At 31.1% G+C, this 26663-nt stretch overlaps 2 protein-coding genes across 5 annotated transcripts; both read right to left on the bottom strand.

The window, feature by feature from the left end:
- Positions 1 to 5936: 5936 nt before the first annotated feature.
- LOC11410681 (transaldolase) lies at positions 5937 to 11279 on the bottom strand. Of its 2 annotated transcripts, none has more exons than XM_003608709.4 (11): positions 10937 to 11279; positions 10660 to 10735; positions 10483 to 10566; positions 10055 to 10159; positions 9396 to 9476; positions 9234 to 9298; positions 8162 to 8231; positions 8003 to 8080; positions 7584 to 7681; positions 7349 to 7484; positions 5937 to 6352 (listed from the first exon to the last, which is right to left on the bottom strand). In XM_003608709.4, the coding sequence occupies exons 1-11, from the start codon at positions 11197 to 11199 to the stop codon at positions 6206 to 6208; spliced, it is 1203 nt and encodes a 400-aa protein (XP_003608757.1). In that variant the 5' UTR covers positions 11200 to 11279; the 3' UTR covers positions 5937 to 6205. The 2 variants fall into 2 exon arrangements, with proteins under 2 accessions (XP_003608757.1, XP_013457627.1); XM_013602173.3 differs by having other exon boundaries at positions 10483 to 10563.
- Positions 11280 to 19513: 8234 nt separating this feature from the next.
- LOC11407921 (probable trehalose-phosphate phosphatase G) lies at positions 19514 to 25934 on the bottom strand. Of its 3 annotated transcripts, XM_024781497.2 has the most exons (15): positions 25813 to 25934; positions 25644 to 25703; positions 22450 to 22534; positions 22238 to 22348; positions 21835 to 22081; positions 21580 to 21720; positions 21421 to 21492; positions 21199 to 21324; positions 20928 to 20984; positions 20738 to 20839; positions 20575 to 20652; positions 20337 to 20406; positions 20171 to 20241; positions 19987 to 20079; positions 19514 to 19836 (listed from the first exon to the last, which is right to left on the bottom strand). In XM_024781497.2, exons 5-15 carry the CDS (start codon positions 21979 to 21981, stop codon positions 19768 to 19770), a joined length of 1026 nt encoding a protein of 341 aa, XP_024637265.1. In that variant the 5' UTR covers positions 21982 to 22081; positions 22238 to 22348; positions 22450 to 22534; positions 25644 to 25703; positions 25813 to 25934; the 3' UTR covers positions 19514 to 19767. The 3 variants fall into 3 exon arrangements, with proteins under 3 accessions (XP_024637265.1, XP_003608755.1, XP_039689903.1); XM_003608707.4 differs by having other exon boundaries at positions 21835 to 22348; XM_039833969.1 differs by lacking the exons at positions 25644 to 25703; positions 25813 to 25934 and adding an exon at positions 22861 to 23620 and having other exon boundaries at positions 21835 to 22348.
- Between the last annotated feature and the right edge of the window lie 729 nt (positions 25935 to 26663).

Genomic DNA, 26663 nt, shown 5'->3' with positions numbered 1-26663 from the left:
TTACAATCTTCCAACAAAATAATGTACATTATATATATTTTTTTACAAAATAATTATGTACATGATTGAATACAATAATGTGCAATTGTGCATTATTTCCTTTAAAAATAACAATGGTCATTATATGCACGAGGGTCAAGTTCAGACATCCTTCAGTATATTTAGCAATCAGTTTCTGTTTGATTACAGTTGGTGAACTATTTGATGACAAATGTATGTAACCTTGCTGAGTCAGACAGTCCTCTCATTTCTGCCACCTGCCACATTTCAACTGCATACAATATTCAAAATAATTATCATAAATTGCCAAAGCCAACACACATTGTCGTGGCATTTTCATTTACCAAATATTCATGTGTCACAAGTTTTTATTACACCATAAAATTTCATTTATATTAGAGATGAAGTGGTCCAAAAAATTTCATTTTTTATGTGGCTAATACCGTCACACCTCTCCCTCCAATAATGTTCCATTATTTCACTACATTATTGACAACGAAACAAAACAAACAAAACCAAAAACATGATCCAGATCATTACGCTTTGTTGTTCTTGTGAATTGTGATTACATTTTTAGTCATGAAGATGATGTATCTCCTACCTAGTTTAACATAGTGCATGTTATTTCCACATGCAACGCCGAGTGGTGCAATGGTTCCACATGCCCCTTATGATAGGACATTTTGATATGATTATATTCTTCAATTATGTTAGATACATCTTTCCTCTTTGATTTGAGCTAGCTAATCACCGCAATTTTATGAATTTTGTCAGTATTTTTGTTTTATTCATTCATGGTTTAGAAGAAAAATACTAGCAGAGACACTAGAATCCAATTATCCATGTTAATTGCTAAGCAAGCAAACAAACCAAGATCAAACTGCAAAGATCTGGATAGTAATTGATCAACAGAGAATATATATATATATAACAAGAGTATCTCATCTAAAGAAAAATTAAACAAAGTGATGGTACAAAAAACAAAGTGATTTTTTTATATTAAACTTGAAGCACCGTCTTAGTGTATAATTCATCACGTATAATAAATTGTAATTTTGAAAAGTAAAATCATAATACTCATAGATTTAAACCATTTCTCAGATTTCAGTGTGCCATCAATCAAAGGTGTATAGAGTTGTGTTTTATATTATTTAAGAAAAAAAATCATATAACCAACATGGTGTTTAGATACTTACGGTGGCGGAAACTTTCGTGGTCACGTCTCATCTCAAAAAAATTAAAAGAATTATTAACAGTAGGTTTATTTTGTAAGGTTTTAAATAATTTTACGACGGTTTTAGTTTCCGCATATCCAAATTTTCAAAAAGTGGTGCAGTGGTTCACTCAAAATATTTTAATTTTTTTTTTAAAATCATGGATCTATTTTACGAGATTTTAAATATTTTTCAACGATTTTAGTTTTTGGCGGTTCTAAATATGACATGCATGATTTCTTTTCATGCTTGTACTTAGCTCGTTAGTGGAGGTTTCCAAATCTTCTAATTTACGGGGTTTTCTGTCATGTCAACTGAAAATTCCTTCAATTAACAGTTATGCAATAAAAAGAACAATTTCATAAATTTATAGCAGTAATAAAATATGCAATTCATTTTTTGAGATAATTATTGAATAGTCTTTCTAGTCCGCGTAAACTTACCTTAGTTGGTAGAGACATTGCATTATATATGCGGGAGAACATGGCTCGAACTCCGACATCACACTTATTCACCTTTATGAGATGAATTTATAGCAACTAGGCTCTTCAACAAACAAACAAAAAAGTCCTTGTAATATACACAAAGTTTGAAAATGGAGAATGTAAAAATTAAAACATAGATTCTACCTCTATAATTTGTGATTCTTCTTATTTTGGTCTATGAAACTCAATCATACGGGTCGCACTGATGTGGTAGAGAATCTTGTCACGTGGCGACGTGGTTGTTTTTCATGTACTTTTTTATATGACGTGTCAAAATAAATTTTACCCTAAATTATTTTTTTTCTCATAACTTTTTTTTCTCTCAGAAAAATCTCTCTTTTCCCCTCGCATTAATTGAGGGGCTAAAATAAAGAAAAAATAGACAATTTTTTTCTCTAGAAATAAAGTTCATAAAGGTGACATAGAGGGAGTATTTTTTCATAATTTTTGCAATCATGTTTAAGACGTTAAAATAAAGCATCCCACATAAAATTAGATTTTTTCGACAAGGAATGAATTAATTATGAATTTTTAAAGCGTCAAAATCGTAAAACCCAAAACAACAAAAAACCTCAACCTAAAAACTGAATTTAAGCAGTTTGTGTTTGCATAGAATTCTATAAAAATAATATATAGAAAGAATCTGCAAAGTTTCATGACATTCTTAAGATACCTCGATTTATTTTAATTTTTCGATCAAAACATGTAAAATTGAAATTTTCTTTCAAGTAAACATATACTCATGGGTCAAATTTTGATCCCCAACTTTGTAGGCATTGTTGTTAATTTGATGAAAAAACACACCAATAATAAACTTGATGTGTGGAGAAAGTGATAATCAAGCAACCAAAACAAAGTGTATGGAAGTTATAATCACAAACAAAAGTAGAAAACAGCGAGAGCAAAGAAAGAGAGAACTTATGAAATTTGTTTATCCAGTTCGGTCCAAATTAACCTAGTCTGGGGAGAGAGCGGCCCTCCGTTTCACTATGATGATGAGTAACTTTACAAAAGAGATATTAAAGGGTTACAAGAATAAGTCTCCCACCTAATTCTACCCAAAATCTCAATCTTTTCCCGTAACTAAGAGACTCAATCCTAATAGTGTTTTCCAAGGTGAATCAACCCTCAAACCCTAGTGTTTGTTGCCAAGAGACAAACTCTATACAAACTCTAGTTTTGTTGTTTCCTTTCTGAACACTTGTTTCAGCCCCCTTTATCTCAAGGTTTACTCTGATACAAAGTCTATATTTATAGTAGAAGAATCCCCAAAAAGAATCATCACGAACAAAATTGACACTTAACAAACCCACTTTCTCCCTACACAAGGAGTTCAAAGAATTTAAGTCATGGGCATAATTAAGGCTCTTACCGTAGTTAAATATTCTAATAGCAGTGGAAACAAGAGGATGGCAAGATAGGAGAGAATAAAGGCCTATGTGGGAAGAAAAGAGGGTTTCTTTCTAAGTCGTTTATATGAATAATAATCTTTAAAAACTACTTCTTAGGTCGTTTGATGGATTGCTCGACTTAAAAATTAGGGTAAACATCTATTGCAACCCTTTAAACATTATTTAACCATTATTTAGAAAGTATGGAACACACTTATGCTGTATATAGCAAAGTATGAAAATCTTCCTTGCCATAATTAAACATTATTTAACCCTTGCTATAATTATTTTGTTATGAGTATGAGTTATTATCATCATATTGAAGTTGCATTCACTATTTAAAGTTTAATTTTCTTGATTAATGTTAATTTTAGGGAGCATATTTTTGTATATAAGTGTAAAATTTGAGGTGAATATTTGCTCATAGGATTATGAGGTGTGAGGGTTTGTGTGAGTGTTAATTTGATGATAATAGGTCAATTTGTCAAATTGACTTCATAATATACGCAAAGTCTAAACTTTTAAAAAAAAATCAAAATGAACTATATTACTACCAACTGATTATTCTCCTAGCCCAAGGTGTGCCAGAGAAAAAACCACAATATAAACAAAGTACAAAAAGTGTGAACAGTACGAAACAATAATTAGCCAATTCCCATACAAACAAAGGGATTTCTGCACCAACTATGAAAATTATAATGAAAAACAATAAATTTGGATTTAAACCACCAAAAGGAAAGAAGTTTAATCTTCTCCAAAAGCTTAATGGGAGAATTTTCTTTGCCTCTGAAAAGCCGGTCATTTCTTTCCTTCCAAATTACTCAAGTGCTTGCAAACCAGAGCAAACTCATGAAGGATCGCCTAGATGTTGCATAACCTGAAGAAGTACAAAATTGAAGAAAATTATCCAAAACATGAGAAGGATCCGCTGCACAAACACCAAGCCAATTACGAACAAGTTGCCAAATTTGACCAAAAACACCGCATGTCAAGAATAAATGATTCTCAGATTTCTACATGCCACACCCAGTTACACACCACTGAGTGCAAAGTCTAAAAAAAGAGACCCTTTAAACACAAATTCTAACCGTATGATTTGAGATTCTTCCTGTTTTTTACCTCTAATTTTTCAATGTAGACATAAACTCCAAAAAAGTGGCCTAAAGATTGATTTTTTTTTCATGATCTTTTATATGAATGTTTACGATGTTAAAATATCGCTTTCCACAAAAACAAAAAAAAAAGAATTTCCCGATAAAAGACGAATTAATTATAAATTTTTAAAGTGCCAAAAGTTCAACAAACAAAACAACGAAACATCTACCTAAAAATTGAATTTTAAGTTGGTTTTTGCAGAAACATCTATAAAAAATATATATAATTGATGTGGTAATTTTATTCACTGTATTTTGTTTCCATTGTAAATATTTGTTCTGTGACTCTGATGTCTTTCTCTGGTATACCTTATGCTAGGGAAGATCTTTTGATGTGGTAATATAATTCATTTTAGCCTCTTCAATATATATATATATATATATATATAGTGGGCCATCCTTCAAAAAAAAAAATATTATATATAGTGGGCCAGTAGTACCGGTATGTATCTATTGTGCCAGTAGTTGCGATTTTCATTCATAATTTAATCGTCATATGCATTTCCAGTTCTTTTCTTTCTCCCTTTACGCGAGTTTAAGTTTAAGTTGAAGATTTCCTACCCTTCCTACCGAACTCTCTCTGAGTTCCCTGCCAGCTAATGGTAAAAGGCAGTCCTAATCTACTTCTTTTTCTCTTCCAGCTATATATATATATATATATATATATATATAATTGATATGCAAAGTTTCATACCATCTTGATGAAGCCTCGATCAATTTTTTATTTTTTGATCTAAACGTGCAAAATTGTAATTTTGTTTTAAGTAAGCATAAACTCACAGTCAAATTTCATTTCCCAATTTTTCTATCTTATTTATAAAATCATAAGAACATGCACCATGAAATTTTGAAGTTTTTTAACGAGTAACAAATTAATTTTGAATTTTCGTTTCTCCTAGCGTTTCAGTCCACATAGACAGCCAACGACCATTCCATGTTAAGTAAGGGTGGAGACCGAGAAAGGGGGCAAATTACAGATGTTTATCAATATCATGCGGTTTTGCATTTTCTCTGATTTGTAGGGGATATTTACAGGAATTTTACAATTCCGAATGGATGTTTGCCTATTTTCTCGCTGCGAATTCATCCCGAAACCGTTGAAAAAAAATTCTCTTCACCAAATAATGAACCGAGATATGTATGAGAAAAAAAAGTAAGTCCCTATATATTAATTTCTCATGCTAAGCTAACTTAGTTTCCGAGTTAAGTGACTACGGTTAATTGAATGGCAGCAAGACCACCACTTTTTAGGATTTAATATGGACCAATATCTTAAAGTTTTTGAGCTATCAGAGTAATCGGCAAGAATCCATCAACCAGGCGACATGCCCTTGTCAAATTAATACAAATTTCTTTATAAATATAAAGAACACAACAAATTAATGTTTCCATGATACAAAATTATTCTATAGAATATCATTGTTCGATAATACGAGATTCATGTCAAGATTTCCAAAGTATTTGAAGGGGATTCGTCAGTTTACCCATATGTATCCAGTTTGCATAAAATGGTGGAGATGAATCGGACCTAAACTTAGTGTCTACAAATAATTTGAAATTTATTTGTGCAACCATCGTCATGTTCTTCATCTTCCTTTTGTTCCAGTATATTAGCAGCCCCCACCCCAACACAAGATCTGACATTGCCCCGTACTTAATTAAAATCAATGACCTGCCCACTACAGTTTCCTGTGCATAAGTCACATAAATGCTCAATAAATGCCATATTTTAGAAATATGTATACAACTACAGTAATGGAGGAGAGGATCCTAAACTCAAGACAATAGCAAATTGTCTTAAAGATAATAAATTTTGCTTTTAAGGAACTGGGTGCTTTACATGGAAAAAAACTGAAAATGTTCCAGAGTTCATGAGAGAAATGACAAAGCAAACAGAAGATTCCCTCCATCTGCTGTATGTTCTGTTTATTCCATCAGCCTAAACATCGTAAGAGGTAAAATTATACATTTGGTGGTGGCCAAATTTTCCCGAATAAATCTTCCACCCGCTTTGCTTGATCAGCATAACCATCCAGCCCAGAAGTCAGAAGCTGCACTGCTGCTGGCCCCATGGCATTTGTAAGGCTCATTTGGTCCCATTTAACAAGCTGAATATAAGTAAAGCAAGACTATAAATTAGTAAAATATTACAGTCACAAGAATAAGAATGGTATTCTATTAGAGTTCTCTGACTGAAGATTGAGGTTAGCAACAAAAACAGAACAGGCATAAGGTTGGCATAACTACTTAGCCTAAGGCAAGCAATCCAAAGTTGATAACATGCTGTATTAGTATTACACTGTCAATGGTACAGCATAGACATCTCAATTTAAGAAAACTTCACATCAATAGAGTGAGGGGGGTTACAGTTGACTAATTTTGAATTTTGGTTTTGCATAGCTTCTTGACAGGGGTATGAAGTACCCTGTTACAAAAAAAAAAGGTTCACTGCATTTACCCCCATATAATTCTTTTTAAAAAATCAAATGTAATACCAAGGTGATGGTTGATATAAAAATATTTACTATTTTACGAGACAAAAACTTACTACCCAAGAAAGAGAAATGTCATGTAACTGAATATTTAACTCTGGGTGTTTGAGATAAACAAAGGGGAAAAAAGATAGAAGTTGATAATCCATCAGAATGCAGAAGTTCGGAAGTGAACAAAGACTATATTGGTTTTTCTGTTTCGGGCGGGGAACTAAAAAAATTGGCATTGTTTTGTTAACATGTCATCTATAAATAAAATGAAAAACTCTTTGGCAATCAAGGGTTATGTTTGTCAAAGTCTGTCACGGAATCTGACCTCCTTGTCCCTCATATAAATTATTATGGGAGTAACAACCAACAGCCCCAAATGCAAAATGATTTTTTTTTTTTTTGAAGGAAGCCCCAAATGCAAAATGAATTTTGAAATTGCTCTTCACCTAACTGGTTCTTGACTTTCCATTATATAACTCAGAAGGATCCAAGGGGCATGGCATTATGTTTTGCAGCTATGGCGTGGAGATATATCGATACCATATCAATTTTGCAGGTTCAAATAAGAAATTCCTACAATATTAAGGGAGCAACAAAAGATATTAGAGGCTGAAATCAAACCTCTTCATCACTAAACATGTAGCGGTCAGCAGACTGCGGTGATAACCTCCTAGCGAAAGAGTACTTCTCATCACCAGAAGCAACGGATTCTTTGAGAGACTGCAACACCTTCAATGGAGCTATGATGTAGTCAACCCTAGACGAGCAATATAAAGCAAAAATATTAGGGTATTGTCTAAATTAAACTTAAATGAGGAATTAAGTTGGATATGACTGTATGGAAGTCTTTACATACCCCAGAAGACTAAATAGGTCCTGCTTGTTACGAACTGCTGCTGCCATCAACTTTGACTTATGTCCATATTGGTGAATATAATTGTAAGCCTTTGTGACCTGAAATAAAATAACAATAACAATAACTAAAACAATAGCAATAACAATAACAATAATAATATTAATAATAGTAATGCTTTCAGGTATAAGCTTGATTAGTAATTGACATAAATTTCTAGCCTAGGCTTTTGATTCTTGTCTAAACTAAGATGGATCCCGCAAGTCATACCAACATTTCTCACTTAAACTAGACCACAAAATGTATCACATCTCAATTTCTAAGTTTTCACCAAGAGCTTTATCAATTTATTTTCACCAAAGTAAATCTAAAATCTAATTAGAGTAAAAACATCAGTGGAAAAGCCATTTTGAACAACAGACCAATGCCAGCCCGGGATCCTCTCCATTTAGCTTGGCAGATTCTATCTCTTTATCACCAGAATGATTACGCGCCCAGTCCTAAAAATGGCACAAAGTTTAAATAAGATTCCCAAATAAATGTTATCTGACAGACATCAATCAAACATATATAGAAGATACCCTGACGCGGCCAACAAAAATTTGAATAACAGAAGCACCAGCTTGAGCGGCAGCAGCAGCTTGGGCAAAGCTGAAGAATAAAACCAGTCCATAAAATGATTAGGAATGGATAAAATGGGAATGGATTCTCATCAAGATAAAATTTTACATGAACTTATCATTAGAAATTTTGTATCTATCTCTCTCTTCATAAATATTCACAAACTTTGAAAGGATCTCATCTATTTAAAGTTTATGAAGAAACTGAGATGAACACGGTTCTCATTATGACAAGATCATGTGAAATTTTAACGTGACAGAACTCATTTCACGAATCAACAACAATAGCAACCAAACTTTATCCCACTAAGCGGGGTTCGGCGGCATAATGTTTTATCATAAACTTAAATGCGAATAAAGTAAAAATCGTATATATCAAGTGGGAATACAGCACTGCACTAGATTCTAGGATACAAACTTAGATGTTTGAATTTTATAAATGAATTGGTAAATTTTCACATTAGTTTAGAATACCCAAATACATGATATTCGCCAAAGCAAATAATTCCATTTTCATTTAATGCAAAATAACAAATCATAAAATTCCGAATTCGGCCGTTCAAAAAATAAAATTCCAAATTAGAGGGCATCGTGTCGGGGATTGCTTTTCATTCAAAGACTAGGATTTGAGTTTAATTACGATTTCTAAAACTAATATGTACAACCTCAACCTATTATGAACTAGTAAGAATTATCATTGCAATAGAATAAAGATATCTGACTGGAAATTATCATTGCAATCGAATAAAGATGCCAGACCGGAGATTATATCGGAAATGGTCACTCAATTGGGGTTTAGAAAAGCGACAGTAAAATTGTACATATTATCAAAATTCTCATCATATCATTCATGTTATTTAGTAACAATGCATGCAATGTATGAGGAGGATTCCAGAAAGAATTTTATGCAAAAAATGTTCGACCAATGCCTTAAAGTAATGGGACACTAGATATTTAGCAATGTGCACAACATATATGACATCCTTCTTGTATAGATCTCAAGAGTTTTCTTTCAAATACTAAGCAAAACAACCTGTAAACGAAAGTCAAATGTGTTTGTATGCCCTCTGATTCCAGCAATCTTGCAGCCTCTATTCCCTTAATAAAAAAACAAACAAGGCACGAGGGCAGTAAGTAAAGTACCAAAGTTTCTGAACTCATCTGGCACTACCATTCTACTTTTTCAATTACTCACTTGCCATGTTGAAGGAATTTTAAATAGCAGACGTTCATGAGGGACATTACTATCATTGTACAACTTCAACAGGTCGTGCACCTGTAAAATTGATAACAGTAGCATCAGATCCCACCTAGGCACAAGACATGTGTATTTTGTTAAGCATTGAGGTTCAAAAACTGTGAAAAGCTTGTTTCTAAAAAGAATAACAACTAAATGCTGTCGGGAACTTAAAAAAAATGTAGAGTATTAAGGAGGGTTCAAAAACTGCAATGCTTGTTCCTAAACAGATTGAGAACTACTTGCTGTCAAGAGATTCAAATTGTGTACACACTTTAGAATTTACACAAGCACACATACATATACTTATCTTCTTAATTTGGGGATTGTTCACATGATAATGACACAATAAACTGAAAACTATCCTTTCCATAAATATGGTAGCAAAACCAGAACTGTTTACATTTATACTAGGGAGGTACCACGCACATACTCACAGATGGAGTAGACAAGTTTATTTGAACTTTGTAAATCTGAAACATTAGAAGAGTTTTGATTTGAAAACTCTAAAGAAAACGCAATGAACTTCGAGAAGACCTTAACATTATAATCTCATGTTCAAGATGCATAACAATATAATTTTAACATGAAGAGTATCATAAAACAGAACCAAGTACCTTCCTGATAATGCCATGTGTGTCATAAGCAAGACGCGCATCCACTTCAGTTGAAACACGGCCAGGGACAAGCTTTGTCATGTCACTACCAACATTCACTAAAGCCTACAATTTCAACATCAATCCCCAAAAAAATGATGATTAAAAGAAAACTACTTATTACTACTTCATCTGAAATACAATCCTTTTAATTTTTCAACTGCAGTAATTTTTTTTTTACCAAGATATCAATAATTATGTTGCACTTAACCTGTAATAAACACTATGACGGAAACAAAAACTAATTCTAGCGTAAACTTGTAAAACATTATCAATCCTCAACAAATTTAATATTACTACCAACTTTCTTAATTTCCATGATTTAGTCAACGAGTGTCAAGAATTACCAACTATCAAATCCTAACATGATTGGAAAAAAAAATAAGCACCTTGGTGGCGAAACAAGATAATCTTGCATTAGGATCTTGAAGTCCATAACATTCAGAATCAGCCAAAGCCATTTCCACAGCCTTCTACAAAGAATAATAATTAAAAATTAAAAAACAACTCACTCACTCAAAATCAGATCAAAATGCACATGTTGGATTCGAAAGAACTGAACTAACCCTAAAAATAGTATCCGGAAGACCACATATCCCCAAAATCAGTGATGAACTAACAGTAGCAGCAGTTGGAGGAAACCTGTGAAGTATAGAGAATAATCACTTATCAGATAAAATCTACGTAGCACCTGACACTTCTGATTGAAGATATGTCTTGTGTCTGACACGTGTCAGACACAAACACAGTTAATTACATTCAATTATGTCATTTTCTTAAATTATTACCGGCGTGATAATTAATTAAATGCAAAGAAGTAGAAGTAAGAAGAAGGAAGGTTACTTTTGGAAATCATCGAAAATAACGGTATCTGGAACGATCTCACTGAAAGCGGAAACAGCATCCAATTCAGTGATAACAGTGTCAGTGGAGGAAGCGCGAATTAAAGAGAAGGAGTTTTTGGAGTTGAAGAGGAGAGTTGGTGGCGGTGTAGAACGGAAGAAGGAGAATGATGTTGTTGTTCGAATGGAAGATGATGATGATGATGATGATGCAGGAGAAGAGGAGATAGCTGCATAGAGCGGAGTTTGCAATGTTGCTGCCATTTCTGGATTTTCAGAGATAAACACGATGCTAGCTTTCAGACACTATAGACTTGGTTAGAAATTAAGAGCTGGCATTAATGAATTAGCCATAAATAATCAATTTTTATCAACTGATCTTGATAATAATTTAAGTTTATCTTCTTTCTTTTTTATTTTATTCACAATATTTGTCCGGTTGATCATTTTATGTGAATTAAAAAAAGATGAATAAAATGTCTCCGTAAGTTTAACTCTCAATTATAGAAAATAGGAGTTGAAGTTCTAAGATATCTCATTTATTCACTTTACAAAGTTAATTGTCCAACTACTAAGCTACTTGACAAAAAAAATGATGATTTTACTCTTTTTTTGCTATTTGTTTATGTATTATTAAAATTAATGTAAAGTGGAGAATAATAATTTGTAGGTGATGTTTTAATTGTATTAAGGAAAATGTTAACCAATATCCAAATGACAATGTTCAAAGAATTATAAAAAGAAATGTTATCTTAAAATTGTGCTATCTACATTTTTTAAGTTGAAAAAGTGTTTCTTTTCATTGTAAAATTTGTCTTCTTTTTTTTTTTTTTTTTTTTTTTTTTTTTTTTCCATATACATTGATAGAATGTCAAACTCAAAATCACGTAATAAAGAGACTCCAATATTTATGGTTTGTACTTTGTATCACAAGTGAACTTTTTATATTTGAGTTATAAATATAAATATTTTTCTTTTAGTAGATAGATGAAAAAACAAAAAATACATATATAGAGGAGACAAAGTTCGAACTCCGATCATGACAAAAATATTATAGAACAGAAATTTTAGTATTTGATTTGAAGAAACTATAGGTCAACCAATAGTTAACCTTAGTTCAACACTTTTCCTCACCCAAATTTTGAATAGATGCTCCACATCATAGAAATGAATCTTGGGATATCCGTCGGGCACTTTGTCATTATATTAGTCTCTAGCTGAAAGATAAGGATAAAATGCATAAAAAATTGATGAGGATAATCTACTTATTATATAATCCATCCGTCCCAAAATGTATGTCACTTTAAAAAAAATATTTGTTCTAAATTATATGTCGCTTTACAATACCAATGAAAAATTAATGTTATTTTTCCTATTATATCCTTAACTATTTATTACCTTCTCTTCTTTCAAATCCTTCATTTATCTTTTCCATATCATTTATTGAGGATAATTTTGTAAAACAACTCATAATATCTCTTTCCCACACAATATTAATTACATTTCTTAATATGTGTGAAATGCCCAAAACGTCATACAATTTGGGACGGAGGGAGTATTAAATATTAATCCCTTGTCTTTTACATTTTTGCCCTTTAGAAAGGCATTTAGGTTATTTTTATTTGGAGAAATTGGTTTGGTGCCACCTCATCATTATATGGATGCATTTTCCATTTTACCCCTCACAATTTTTTTTAATTATTTTATAATTTTTATAACTTTTAACTTTTTTTTTCCCATTTTTATGGTTTTAACTATTTTTCAATTTTTTCTCCCAAATTCATTTGCTTCTACATTGCCGTTGTAGGAGATAGAGGTATCGTTTGACCCGACTTTTTTCCAACTTCTCTACATTTTTAAAGAGAAGTTAGGTCAAACAAAGTATCAATTAAGTACTTACTAAAAAAAGTAATTTTTTTGAATGCATACAATTGAATCGAATGAGCTTTGGACAAAAGTTTTTGAATGTTACTTTAAAAAACTACTTCTCGATAATTTATTTCACAATCACCTCTTTTCAACTCACGTTGGGAACCTTTTGTTTTATTTTTTAATATTATATTTCAATATGTTTTTTTTTTCTTCCATTTAACTTTATTTTATTTTATTTTTTGAACCGTTCCATTTAATTTTTTAAGGAGGTTCTATTTAATTTTATTATCTTTTTTCAAAGAAATTTTATTATCTTTTTATCACTTATATATTTAATTTCAATATCGTTTAATCATCACAACCTCACAAATATTTTTATTCACGCTGTCATTTAATGATACCAAATATATTTGTTTCCTTTCTTCAAACTCGTGAATATATACATACACACATTAACGTTTAGAGTAATATTTTATGTTCGTTTGTCTGTATTTTTGTTACGCTAATGCATATAATATTTTTTTTAGTGTTGCTTGGTTGAGTGCTACCTCACCGATTTTTTTTTTAACTATTTTCCAATTTTTATATTTTTAAAAACTTATAACTACTTTCCAATTTTTTTATTTTAAATTATTTTCCAATTTTTTCTTCCAAATTCAGTTGCTTCTACATTGCGGTTGTGGTAGATTAAGATACCGTTTGATCCGACTATTTTTCAACTTCTTTACATTTTTAAGGAAATGTTAGGTCAAACACAATATCAATTAAGTACTTACTAAAAAAGGTATTTTTTTTAATGCATATCTTTTTCTTATTCAAAAAAACTAAACATATATTTTTCCATGAAACCAACAATGTAACAAATATAATATCATATAATATAAATTCTTATCTTTTTGAAAGACACAAAAAATATGGTATTCTTATAACGAAATTTGTTATATAGTATAATTGAAATAGAAAAAATCAACTATTTTGATATTATTTATGTTAATATTTTCAGGCTCCTTAAATTGTTTCTCTTATTCAAATATTTAACAAGTCATTTATAAGATGATACAAATTTGTACTCATGTTACACAAAGTAAAGGTTATTGAGTAAATATAGTATTTGTAAAACAAAATATCTTTTAGTTTTAAACATTTTTAGCCTTTAGAAATATTTTAAACATTTTTTATGTATTATGTTAATTCATAATAAATTCAAAGTTTTGTCCTCGTGAGTTTAGCTCAGATGATAGGAACAATGCATAAATATGCCAAGTCCGAGGTGCGAACCCCGGACACCATAAAAAATAAAAAAAAATCAAAGTTTGTACAATATTTTGTCAAACAACGTTTAACTTAAAATTAGCTTTAAAACTAAAAAAACAAAGAAACCAAATAACTTTAGCTTCTTTCTTAAAGGCCTTTATTTTAACTTTATTTTCAAGTAACTTTTAGACCGTAAAAAACCTTGGTCAAACGGTATCTAAGTTCAGCTGGGAACACTGTTTCACTTTCTTCTTCATAAGAGGTCATTTTCTTCCTTTTTTCATGGTTATGAGACCATACATGACTTGAGTTGACTGATTTTATGGCTTGAGTGGTTCATTTTTCAACACTGTTTTAGTTTTTGCTTCATCATAGGTGGTTTTCTTCCTTTTTTCGCAATTCTGCATTTTAAGGGTTTTGTTTTTTTTTTTCAATTGTTAGTGGATTATGTACCAGAAATTGTTATGTTGCATGACTGTAGAAAAATCTTCCTTTGTAATGTGGAGTACAGTAGAGGTCATGATGATTGAATTTTAGTTCATGGTAAGGTTTTGACACAATTGTTGTTATTTTAGCTTCTGGTACTGTAGTTGAAAAAAAAACTATGCATGTGGGTTATTTTAGTTTTTGTGAGTAATCCTAAAGCTGTAACAGTTTCCATATTTGGTTTATTCTTTCCTATATCATTGAGCCGTACGAAAGTTGATTGGTGTAAATTTGTTTTGGTGATATCATTGAGGTCTAAAAAGTTGATGAAATAGAAATTTGTGCATTTAAGATCAGGTTGATTTGATGATACAAAAATTGATCACATAGAAATTTGTTAGCTTCTTTCGATATCAGAATGAAAAAAGGGAATAAAATTAAATGATGTATTATTGTATTTCTATATAGGACTTTCAATGTCAAGGGATTATGACTACATTAAGGATCTCAAAAATGATTTGGACATTTGGAAAATAGGATTTGGAGTGCTGGATTCTTGGATTGTGACTGGTAGTAATGAGAATCAACATATGAAGCTCATTATTTGTGATGCAAAGGTTAGATGAGTTAGTTAAGATTTGTTGTAATTTCCTTTGTGATTTATCAATGTTACTTATTAGTGTACATTTTGATTTATTTATATTTTTTGGTTTCTTTTTTGGATTTAGGGTGATCGAGTTCATGTAATAACTCGATATAGAGAATTGGAGCATTGGAAGGCTTTGGTCAAGGAAAACTAGACTTATACTTTGTATAATTGTCATGTGTTTGATAATGACATTGCATTTAATCCATTTAAGGTTGTTTTTGGTTGTGGTACAAAGGTGCAGAAGTATGACAAGTTAACTAACGTTCTTACTCATGAATTTCGCTTTAAGTCATTTAAGGAAATTCAAGATGGAAAATTCAAAACTGAAGTTTTATATGGTATAGTTATGTGCTTTAATTAATTTATTTGTTTTCTTCGATTATAATGTTCTTATATATGTAATTTTTTTTAAAGAAATCATCGGGCTTCTTCATGAGATTGTCAAGACAACGCCAATTGGGACTGGAAAGAAACTGTGTACGAACATTGTGTTGAAAGATAAAAGGTATTATTTTCTAATTTGTCAGCATCAGATGATATGATTTTGTATAAGTTTGATAATGACCTGAAAGATGTCTTTCCTTATGCAGTAGGAATATAGTTGATGTAACAACTATGAAACATACTTGGGTGGGCAGTGGTTCAATTTCTGCAGAGAAAGTGTGAAGGAAGAAGGTAGTAAGCTCATCATTGATCTTGAAAAGTCACCGATGAACTTGCACGTTCGAGTTGTTCCAAAGTAGATCTTTGCTGCTGAACTATTTGAACTTCTACTATTTTGACATATCGCTTTGGACTGTAATCATAAACTATCTTGACTTTTGGATGCCATTTGTTCTTTTCATTTTGTCTGATGTAAATATTGGCAAAAATCCTTTTTTGGTTAGTCTATGACACTTGTAGTCTCTTTTATAAACTTAACTATTATGTAACGTTAATCTGCACATTGTTGGTTTCTTCATTGTTCCAATAAGTATCATGTTAATTATAATGTTGTTTTCATAATCTCTTGAACAAGATAGAACATGCTCTTTTCGTACAGCAAATCTTTATAATGCTTTGGTAAATGTTTTAGAAATGTAATTATATATATAACATCTAATTAGCACTGCAATTTGTTTTGCACCTAACACTTCCCAAATGAGATATCAAGGACATTTCTAAAAGGAACACGGAAAACAATCACACTCATTAGCAAACAAGCTCAAAAAATGTATAAGTGTCGCTTGATAATGGGAAAGAGAGCAAGTTATGAAAAATACATAGGCGGTCAATGGTTCAACTTTTGCCGAGAACATATGTTAGAGGTAGGTGATAAGCTAATTTTAATCTAGAGAAGCCACCTAAAAATATGCACGTTCAAGTCGTTCCCAAATAAAGATTTGGTGTTCATGATCCGCTCTTTCAACAGATCACCTTAACTCTAATCCTAAACTAGATTATCTTCACTCACCGATGCTACTTCTTTGCTTGATTTCATCTGATGTAAATATGGATATCAATTCTTTTTTGGTAACTCTATAACAACAACACTCTTTTTTATAATTTTGGATAATATGTAATCATAATTCACACATCATTGGTTCCTTTATTGGTTCCAATTGTTTCCATCCTAAATATTATTTCAATTCATAATCTCATAAACTGATTATATTCTCTCTTAATCAGCCCATACATATTTTATGATGAAGCACAATGTTTCGTCGTTTTAACATCTCTTCTTTCAAAGAAATTTTTTATCGAATACGTTATTGAACCCGTGCGAAGCACGGGTTTGTAACTAGTTTTGGCTTTGAAAAAAATAATAATTAGAGTGTGTTTTGTCCAAGGAGGCTTGAATGTTGCAAATTTACAATCGTGGATTTTAACATCCTACAATTTTTTTCTTTCAATTTCTTGAAGAGTGTGTTTGAATGGGATAATTGAGAAATTTTAAAGAATTTAGAATTTAATTAAATTGACTTCATTTCTAAATATTCTTGTTTGGATGAAATAATAAAAAATTTAGTTGTCATCATCTTTAGACAATTTTTATAAATTTCATTTTTTTGGGGTCAAATTTGAAAATTGAAAGTAGGAGTTAATTTATAACTTTTGAAATAACTGAGCGGTCATATTGTAATTTTTGAAAAATTTGAGGGTCAATTTGCAATTTTTTGGAAATTTATTGGGGTCAATTGAAAAAATTTGGAGGACTAAAATGAAAATTTTGAAAAATTATAACAATGAAGTAATTTAAATTCTTAGTCTTTTAAGTGTCGTGTTTTCATGTCCTAAACATCCTATAAAGAATTTCATCACATCATGCTAGTCTTTCTTTACCTTCTTTTGGTGTGATATCTTTTTGGTCCTTGAATTTGCACAAATCGATCAATTTTATCTTCATATATTAATTGAAATAGTTAGAACGCCCCTGATTTTAATAATGTTCAATTAATTTAGTCCACTCGTCAAATTTTGATTTTTTTATGAAATAAAAGTCAGCTTCCATACACATAAAATTTTGATTTTTTTTTTTTTATAAAATAAAAGTCATTACAAATTGTTACACTATCAAATCGATCTTTAAATTATTCATTAAAAATCAAGTTGGTCCATGAATTATGTAACTCACTATCAAATTGATCTCTGATACTGTCAAATAAATGCTAAAAACTAAAAGAACATGTTTAACTGTTATTTATTACCTTTTACATGTTTGAAATTAAGTTTCATTCATGCAAAAGTGTTAAAAACCACTTCAAATTCTCTTTGTTTTCTACATTCCCAAGCATATGCTATTACAAATATGTGGTTGTTTCCATCTTGTCCCACATAAGAAATAAGTTGGCCACTCGAATATTCTTTCTAGACACATCCATCTAACTCAATCGCCTATTGTCTTAAACCCTATTTTATATGCATTCAAGCATGCGTAGAAAATGTGAAATGTTATGGAGTGAAATATTCAAAGTAATCCTCTTACTCCTGATGGGAATTGTGGTTGAAAGTGTGGTGTGAACTGTCCTATTTTTTGATTTATTCATCATGCCCTAAACATTGATCCTAATGATATTTGAATCGAAGTAATGCTCTTATTCTCCATTCTTTGGCGGTGGTTACAAATTGTCTGTTTATGCTTGCTAAAATGACTGAATTACCTTTTACGTGGCTTTATTATTGTTTGTAGAGGATGGTGGTTGAATCTCATTTTCTGCAATAGGATTATACTATTTTTTTATTTATTTATCATAAGCTTGTGTTTTTTGTTTTAATTAGCTTGAAAAATGTGGTCTTAAATGGCAAAAACAATATGTAACATCTGGTTTGAGCTTTACAAAACTTTGATTGGGAAATAAGTTGCGGCTAAACATTTGCCTAGTAGTTGAAAAGCATCATTATTTTCAGATGTTTTCAATATTTATCATATCAACGAGAAGTGCTATTATAATTTGAATATTTCACTATATCTATTCAAGGATCAGTAAAAATGTATTCCACAGTCCCCACCACAATTCAAATTTTATTTATGCATGCTTGGATTCATATAAAATAGGTTGTAAGCCTTTGATTAAGTTAGATGGATATTTCTTGAAAGAATATTTTGGCGGATAATTTGTTTTTGATATGGGACAAGATGGACACAACCACATATTTGTAATAGCATAATATAACAATTTGTCCATGTACTGACTTGAAACTCTATATCAGCGCTTAACGTGACATACCAACACTATTAACGATGAGACTAAATTTTACATATGTGAGTTTGGATATTATTGGAAACTTCAAAGGTAATTAGGAAATGTGCATGTTTTTGTCTTGCACACATTGTCCCAAACGGTTATAATTCACATGACTAGAGAGAACAGTAGAAGGCCTTAAGTATTGACCTCCGTCAACCTCTACCCTTCTCTCTCAATTTCCCTCTAGTTTACACACTAATCCAACAAGAAACGTCACATAGATAACACCAAATACCTAATCAGCAACATGTAATGTCATGTTGGTCACATTAACGAACTCAAATAAAGAGCTAACATAAATGATTTAAATCTTATACTATGACAAGTGTTTTTTTTTTTGTTTTTTTGTTACGTATGACAAGTGTTTGGTTATGTTTTATTTTTGAAAACTATTTTGTAAAATAAAATTGGGTCTTGTTAACGAGTGCCCCGGGGCACTCTTGAAGCATTCCTTATGAAGAAAAATATTCTTTAAAAAAAAGTAAAAACTTCAATTTTCAATGCAATAAATATATAAACTCTCATAAAAACTTAGCACTTTGGGTGCTTAAAGAGTGCCCCGGAGATACTCGTTAACAATAGAGCATGTTATGTTCGGTAAATTTATTTTTAAAACATGTTTAGAAAAGAAGAAAAACATAGAGAACAACCATTAGAACAACTGGTATAATCCAATCCATTCAATCCAAAATAAATATATTTAACCCATTAGAACAAGGCATAAGATGGCAATAATATCATGATATGTAGGACAATATCCCAAAATTCTACAGAATCCAATTGCTCCCAATTCCCATTCATAATAACTTACTAAAAAGTCGCTAAAAAAACTTATAAGAAGAAATGAAACCGGAGGAAATCATCAATTACAACCAATGTGAACAATATATAGCAATCATATAAAGTTCATTTCTTCCCATGCTTTCTTTCTTGCTTCCTCTTCCAATTCACCAAACGTTGGAGAAATCTCATAACCTACACGTATATAATTATAATTCGTAATTATAATCTTGCTTAGTTCATACTTAAAAGAACCGCATATGATAAACTATATAGAAAGATGCTAAGAACGCACTCTAGAAAAAAGAAAAGAAAAAAACATGCAAAGAGTATTGGGATTTAAACCTCAGAGGTGTCTCGGAGAGAGTATAAAGCATTGCTATCTTTTCTCACTGATGAAACCAATATTCCACAACCTCGATTGCTCTCCCGCAGCACCTAAATACATTCAAAAATTTTAGAATTATAATCTGTCTGCGGATTAAAGAGAAAATAGAAAATGTTATTCTAGACTAATTAAATCCAATACCTTGAATGCGTCTTCATCTGTTTTATCATCTCCAATGTAGATAGGAAGCACATCATTCATATCGGTTAACCCTGGACGTAACAATTTTGTACATTATAATATATCATTAAACACCTTTCCCATAATAATGCATATAATAAGAGGAAAAAAAGAGGTTCTTATATACCGAGAGATTCAAGTAAAAATTCAACAGCTTTTCCCTTGTTCCAGTCAATTACAGGACGGATTTCTAAAACCTATCACAACACAACATAGGCAAAGTTTATGAAGAAACTTGAGTAACAAGTTACTAAGAATTTATAATTAATAAATTAATGACTATAATAAAAAGTTCAAAAGTTATGTAAAGAACAAAGCTAATAATATATATTGGTAAAATAATGTCGAACATAGGAATATTATACCTTCCTTCCATGAGTTGAACGTAAACGAGGGTAATTTTTCAAAATATCATGGACACGTTGAGCAATCACTGTCCAATTCTGCAATCAATTCAAGAAAGGTGAGAACATGAAATGAGATTAAAAAGAAGAAATCGATGGTTGGGGGTAGGCAATTAATCCTTACATTCTCTTCTACATTACGGTAATGTACAGAAACGCAAAACTTGTGATTCTCAACTTTTGCGCCTTCGATGTCTTTGGTAATATCGATGAGGGTTCTAAAAACCTGCACGAAAATATCCCGTGGTTAATTTCTTTTTCAATCATGAAAAAAAAAAATATCAATCATTATTTATTGGAGATAGATTCTGTACCTCATCAATCATAGGAAGGAATTCTTTCGCTGGTTGAAAGAGAGTAATCTCATTTCCCTGTCACATTCAAATACAAATGCTATGTCAACTTCTGAATTTAATGACAGATCTTATGAAGATCACTTACTAAAAAATATGGCAAAGTATCAATATCCGCCGTGTATCTCATACTGATTGCTAATGATTCTAATACCGCAACAGTTATGGATTCCTAGCAAAGGACTATGAAAGGAGGTCAATTATCCATGATCGGTTAGATATTGTTACATACCTGATCATCAGTAGACTTGACACAATCTGGATGGTTTTCATGCAAAGTGTCACTAACAGGGCCAATAATGTCCATCCCATGACTACCGGCATAGTAGAGTTCTGTTAGTTTAACTAAATCGAAAACCTGAAAACACAGTAGCCCCACTTTCTAGACTTAATAAATCTGATGAACAAAAATATTTTAAATTAGTACTAGCTAGATTGAACAAATTTTAAATACCTTGTCGCGACTTCTTCCACTAATGATTGCCGTAGGGAAACACTTTGCCACTCTTCTCACCGTTGTTCGCATCTAAACATTATTTTGAGAAAGAGTAAAAAAATGTGAATAACACTTAAAACTAAAGACCATATGAGTTAATAACAATGCATTACTTACAGGTTCAGTCATAAAAGCGCAATCTGGATCCTCTACTATAGGTGAAAGTGTGCCATCATAATCGAGAAACATTGCAATCTTCTTATTCTTTGCATGGTCGATGATTTTCTCAAAAGCGCCTAGTGCTGAAGGATATTCCAGCTGGAAAAAAGAAATATAAATTAATGATGGCAAGCCATAGAAATATAGACATAAATTAATTGAAACCAAGCATAGAACTATAGGCAGAAATTAATTAGTAGAAATAAACCATACCATCCATAAATTATAATCTTCCATGTCAAAGTCAATTGAAGCAACCAGAGCGCTCGAACCTTTGAGTACCGATTTCTTCCTTGGAGGCGAAGATGCCTTCATAGCATCCAACCAACCATTAGACCTAACATCATCGAGACTTCCCATATTTTTCTTTGAATTGGATTTTGTATACTTCCCGGGAGATAGCGGTGAATCTTGTTGGGAATAAGCTAACAAACTAGAATGGATTCCAAGCCTTGACTTGCTGACAGGATCAGTAAGAATTGGAGAAGCATGAGAAGGCTGCAAATCCATTTCACCTAACTAAACTACTTAAAAGGGTATGTAACTATGTATGAACAGAGGCAAAAAAAAAAAGTTTGTGTTCAATGTTATGATGAGTTTTGTCGATGAACAGAACTGATTTATACGAATCTTTAGCTTAACCAACTCTTTTGTCAATGAAAAACCAACGCTTTAATGTTTTATTGACACTTCTATTGTGTGAGTAGTCCATCGAACACGACTTTCCCTGAAAGTTAACAGAGAAAGCAAATTGAGTTTTGTCATGAAATTCAAATAAATATGTAAGGCAGATGAATGAAACAAATAATAAAAATATTAAATCAATACCTTATCATATATCGCATTGCATTTCGTACCAAGGGATGATATTAGTAGTATAATTCTTCCGAGTTTAGAGTGATAATTACAGCACCTGCAACATAGGCATTAACCAAAATAAAGATAAATTATAGATCTATGCAAAATTGAAATTTTGTTAGTCTTATATAAGCTGACAAGTGCAAATGTTGCAGGGCCTATTAGCATGGTGAGACAACAACGAATGTTTAATAGCTTAATTAGGAAAAATAAGAATTAATGTGCGTGAAATGAAATATGAATATATAACTGAAACATAGCTTGCAAAATCTGGAAAACACTATTGTCAAAGGAAAACAAACAGAGAAAGAACCTTATCTATATAACTAACAAAAAGCTTACAATCCTTACAAGCATATGTATAAAAAACTTTCACTTAACTTTAGATTTTCAAAGCAATAGAGAAATATTGATGATGGATATATTTTTTCTGCTATGCTGAAACTTGAAAATTTCTAAGCAATTTATAGGGTGAAATAAACAAATAAGTATATAACAAGGAACATAATTCATGATAACGTATAAATCAAGTTCAAAATAAAACACGCATAGATAAATTGATCGGAAAGGAAGACGGTTACAGATTTTTCAGGGTTATCATGATAAACGCGCACTCAATTAGTTGTTCGTAAGACAGAATATTTGCATAAAGATAAAAACGACTCGTATTTTGCGTAACTGTTTAAACTTAGATTCACGCAATTAAAAATATGATTCCTTTGAATTCATTTCACGTTTCCAACTGCATGAACGCGTGATTTTCCTGACTAATGAATCCAAATAATCCAAAGATATGCAATGGATCATTTTATATTGTTTCAGAAGATCTGATTCAGATAACCCTGAGTGCATAAAATACTTTCATCTAGTAACATTGTCAGTTATTTAAGCATTTTAAAAATTTGCTAAGGAGCATTATTTATGTATTCATTGTTGCATAAGAACAAATGCACTAAATGCAAAAATATATTAATGATTAATTGTTTATGGTAACATCTGATAAAGAAATGAAATAAAAACTTATGCAAGTGTAGAGTTAAAAACACAGGTTCAATGTGGACCGGGATTTTTCTACATTTAGGAAAATCGGGCCTACTAGACATTTCATCCATAAGATAAAGATCTGACAGCTCATATTTTAACTACAATAAATAAACTTAAAATACGAGCCGTTATATCTTTATCTAATGAACGAGATTCACAACGGCGAATGCAGATGTAATGCATTGTATTGTAAGAGTCACATGTTTTCATGATTCCATGTAGTTATGTATGAATTCTTTAGTTGAAACTTATCCAAGCATAGAAATTAAAATGGAGAGGAGAAAAACATGTCAGCCTGTCACTTGTTAGTTGCAGATCCAACCCACGACCTTCACATTCATGTATAAATTATTATAAACTTATAAATTAATATATTCACAACAATAAAATATTTCCTTCATTGACTTGACAATTCAACGGCAACATGAGCATAAATTAAGTACATACACCAAACTCAATCACTCTCCACCACAAAAAACAAAACCAAAACCAAAAAAATACTTAAAAGGGTCAAAAACAAAACGAGATTCTGGAAAACATGTGTAAGGTCACCATCAAAATTCACTTTTAGAAGATGTACTTGGTTGGCAGCCATCTGGCTTTGTATAAGGTCAATGTTGAAAAAAACTTCTGGAGGTGAAGAAAAAGTTATAACCTATAGAAAACTTTTAACCTAAATCAAGCATGAAGACCCACCATCATTAACTATTTAGTACTTTTTTCTCCTTTTATAGGCATGTTTCTTGAAATTCAACATCTTAGTAGTATAAACTAATGAAAAAGAAAATCATGGAAATCATGTTTTTCCTTAATTAACAAAATAAAGGTAAATTAAAGCAAGATTTTAAATCGCGGCAACGCCCTGTATATCGTGGTTTTCCTTAATTAACATAAAAAGGTAAATTAGAGCAAGATTTGAAATAACAGCAACGTCGCAAAATACAAACCTCAACCCTAGAGTTGAGATAGCACCAACATCAATAACATCAAAAAACTTAAAATAACGACACAAATCACCGTTCGCACAACTTTATTTAACTTAAAAGTAATAAAAGTAAATTAAAGCAAGATTTGAAATCACGGCAACGTCACAAAATACAAACCTAAACCCTATATTTGAGATGGCACCAACATCAATAACATCAAAAAGCTTAAAGTAACGACACAAATCGCGGTTCAAACAACTTTATTTCATTTAACGTAATAAAGGTAAATTAAAGCAAGATTTGAAATCATGGCAATGTCACAAAATACAAACCTAAACCCTATATTTGAGATGGCACCAACATCAATAACATCAAAAAGCTTAAAGTAATGGCAAAGATCGCGGTTCGAACAACTTTATTTCATTTAAAGTAATAAAGGTAAATTATAGCAAGATTTTAAATTGCTACAACGTCACGTATAACATGGTTTTCCTAAAATAACATAATAAAGGTACATCAAAGGAAGATTCTAAATCACGTCATCGTCACGAAATATAACCTCAACCCTAGAGTTGATGTCCCGCTATCATCAATAACATCAAAAACCTTAAAGTAACGGCGTAGATCACAGTTCATACAACTTTATTTAACAAATTAGGATTCAAATCATTGTCCCATTGTCTAATCGCAATACCTATAAGTTGCCACAAATAAAATAAAAAACTATCTCTTTCAATGTGTGATTAAAAAGCTTTACATATTTTCAATAAAATAAAGCTTTGTAGTGTGTCAAAAGTCATCCGGGACCATAGAAACTAAGATTTGTCAATTACCTATGATAGCAACCGTTTCTGGTTACTTCATCAAAAAAAGGTTGAAACTTTTCACGTTCTATCACCCAAAAAAGGCTAACTTTTTTATACTAAAAAGTATGGGGATTGCAAAAAAAAACTCATTGAAGAAAAATCAACAACAATAACAACAACAGATCGTGCATTAAATAATGAATCATTATGGCTATAAGATCAATCAATATAATTAAAATTGATTGAATTAAAGGGTAACATTATGTTTACGCATGATTGATTTGGTACAATTTGTTGATTATAACTATGGAACACGCCACAACACAATGACAACATAATTTCGGATCCTTTAATGATACGCAGAAAGAAAGATCGAAAAAAAACACACCTGATTTATCAGCTACCTTTGTTTTTTTCTTTCAGCGGCGCGGAAAACGTATCAAAAGTGCTGAAACAAAAGCATAGAATAGAACAATGTTGAATTAATAATGAAATTATACGCAAGCATAACTGAGAAACGTAAAAGAGAAAAAGAGAATGAAAAAGAAAATTGAGACCTTGAAATTGAAATTGAATGAATGAAGACGAGAAATTTAGGAGAGAGATGATGAAAAGAAAGAGAAGAAAAAAAACAAGAGGTGGCTTTAGGTATTTATATGTTTGAAGGTTATAAGGAGACTTGCCTATCAAGTTCGTTTGATTCACGTTCCATATTTACCATGATTCTCGCGTAATATTTTATTTATTATTATTTTATTTTATTTTTGGTTACAGATCTTTTTTTATTGATTCATTTCCAAATTACTCCATTCATTTGATTCCAAATTACTGTTTTTAAATTATTCGATTCTTTATTACTTTGATACGTATGCGTCTTTAAAACTTAAAACTGTATTTTTTATACATATATTATATCAAGAAAAGTTTAAAGAATTGTCAATGAATTCATCCAAGTTTAAGAGATTTGGACTTTTAAGGATTTTTAAGCAAGTGTATTAGAGTTCGATCTTTGTCTTTTGTGAATGGAGAAAAAAACGACTTCAATATATAGAATTGATTCAAACTACGAGATACAATTAGAGAAAGAACTTTTAAGCAAGTGTATTAGAGTTCGATCTTTGTCTCTTGTGGATGGAGAAAAATACGACCTCAATGTATAGAATTGATTAAAACTACTAGGTACGGTTAGAGTAAAATACATCTTTATGTTGTGATCTAAAAAAATATAAGTTTTAATTACATCGATTTATCAAGAAATGTTGATGAAGAAAGTGGTAATAATGAATAAAACGCATGATTTATAGAAGTCTTTGACCTATTTTTGAGCTCTTCTAAAAATCTCCGGTGTTTCCACGACACTCATTCCAATAGAATCAAGAATCCAAATTTTGAGCTATCAAATGTCAAA

This window comes from Medicago truncatula, chromosome 4 (assembly GCF_003473485.1).
Source record: "Medicago truncatula cultivar Jemalong A17 chromosome 4, MtrunA17r5.0-ANR, whole genome shotgun sequence".
In the NCBI taxonomy this organism is placed as follows: Eukaryota; Viridiplantae; Streptophyta; class Magnoliopsida; order Fabales; family Fabaceae; genus Medicago; species Medicago truncatula.
This window is presented reverse-complemented; position numbering and strand designations above follow the sequence as displayed.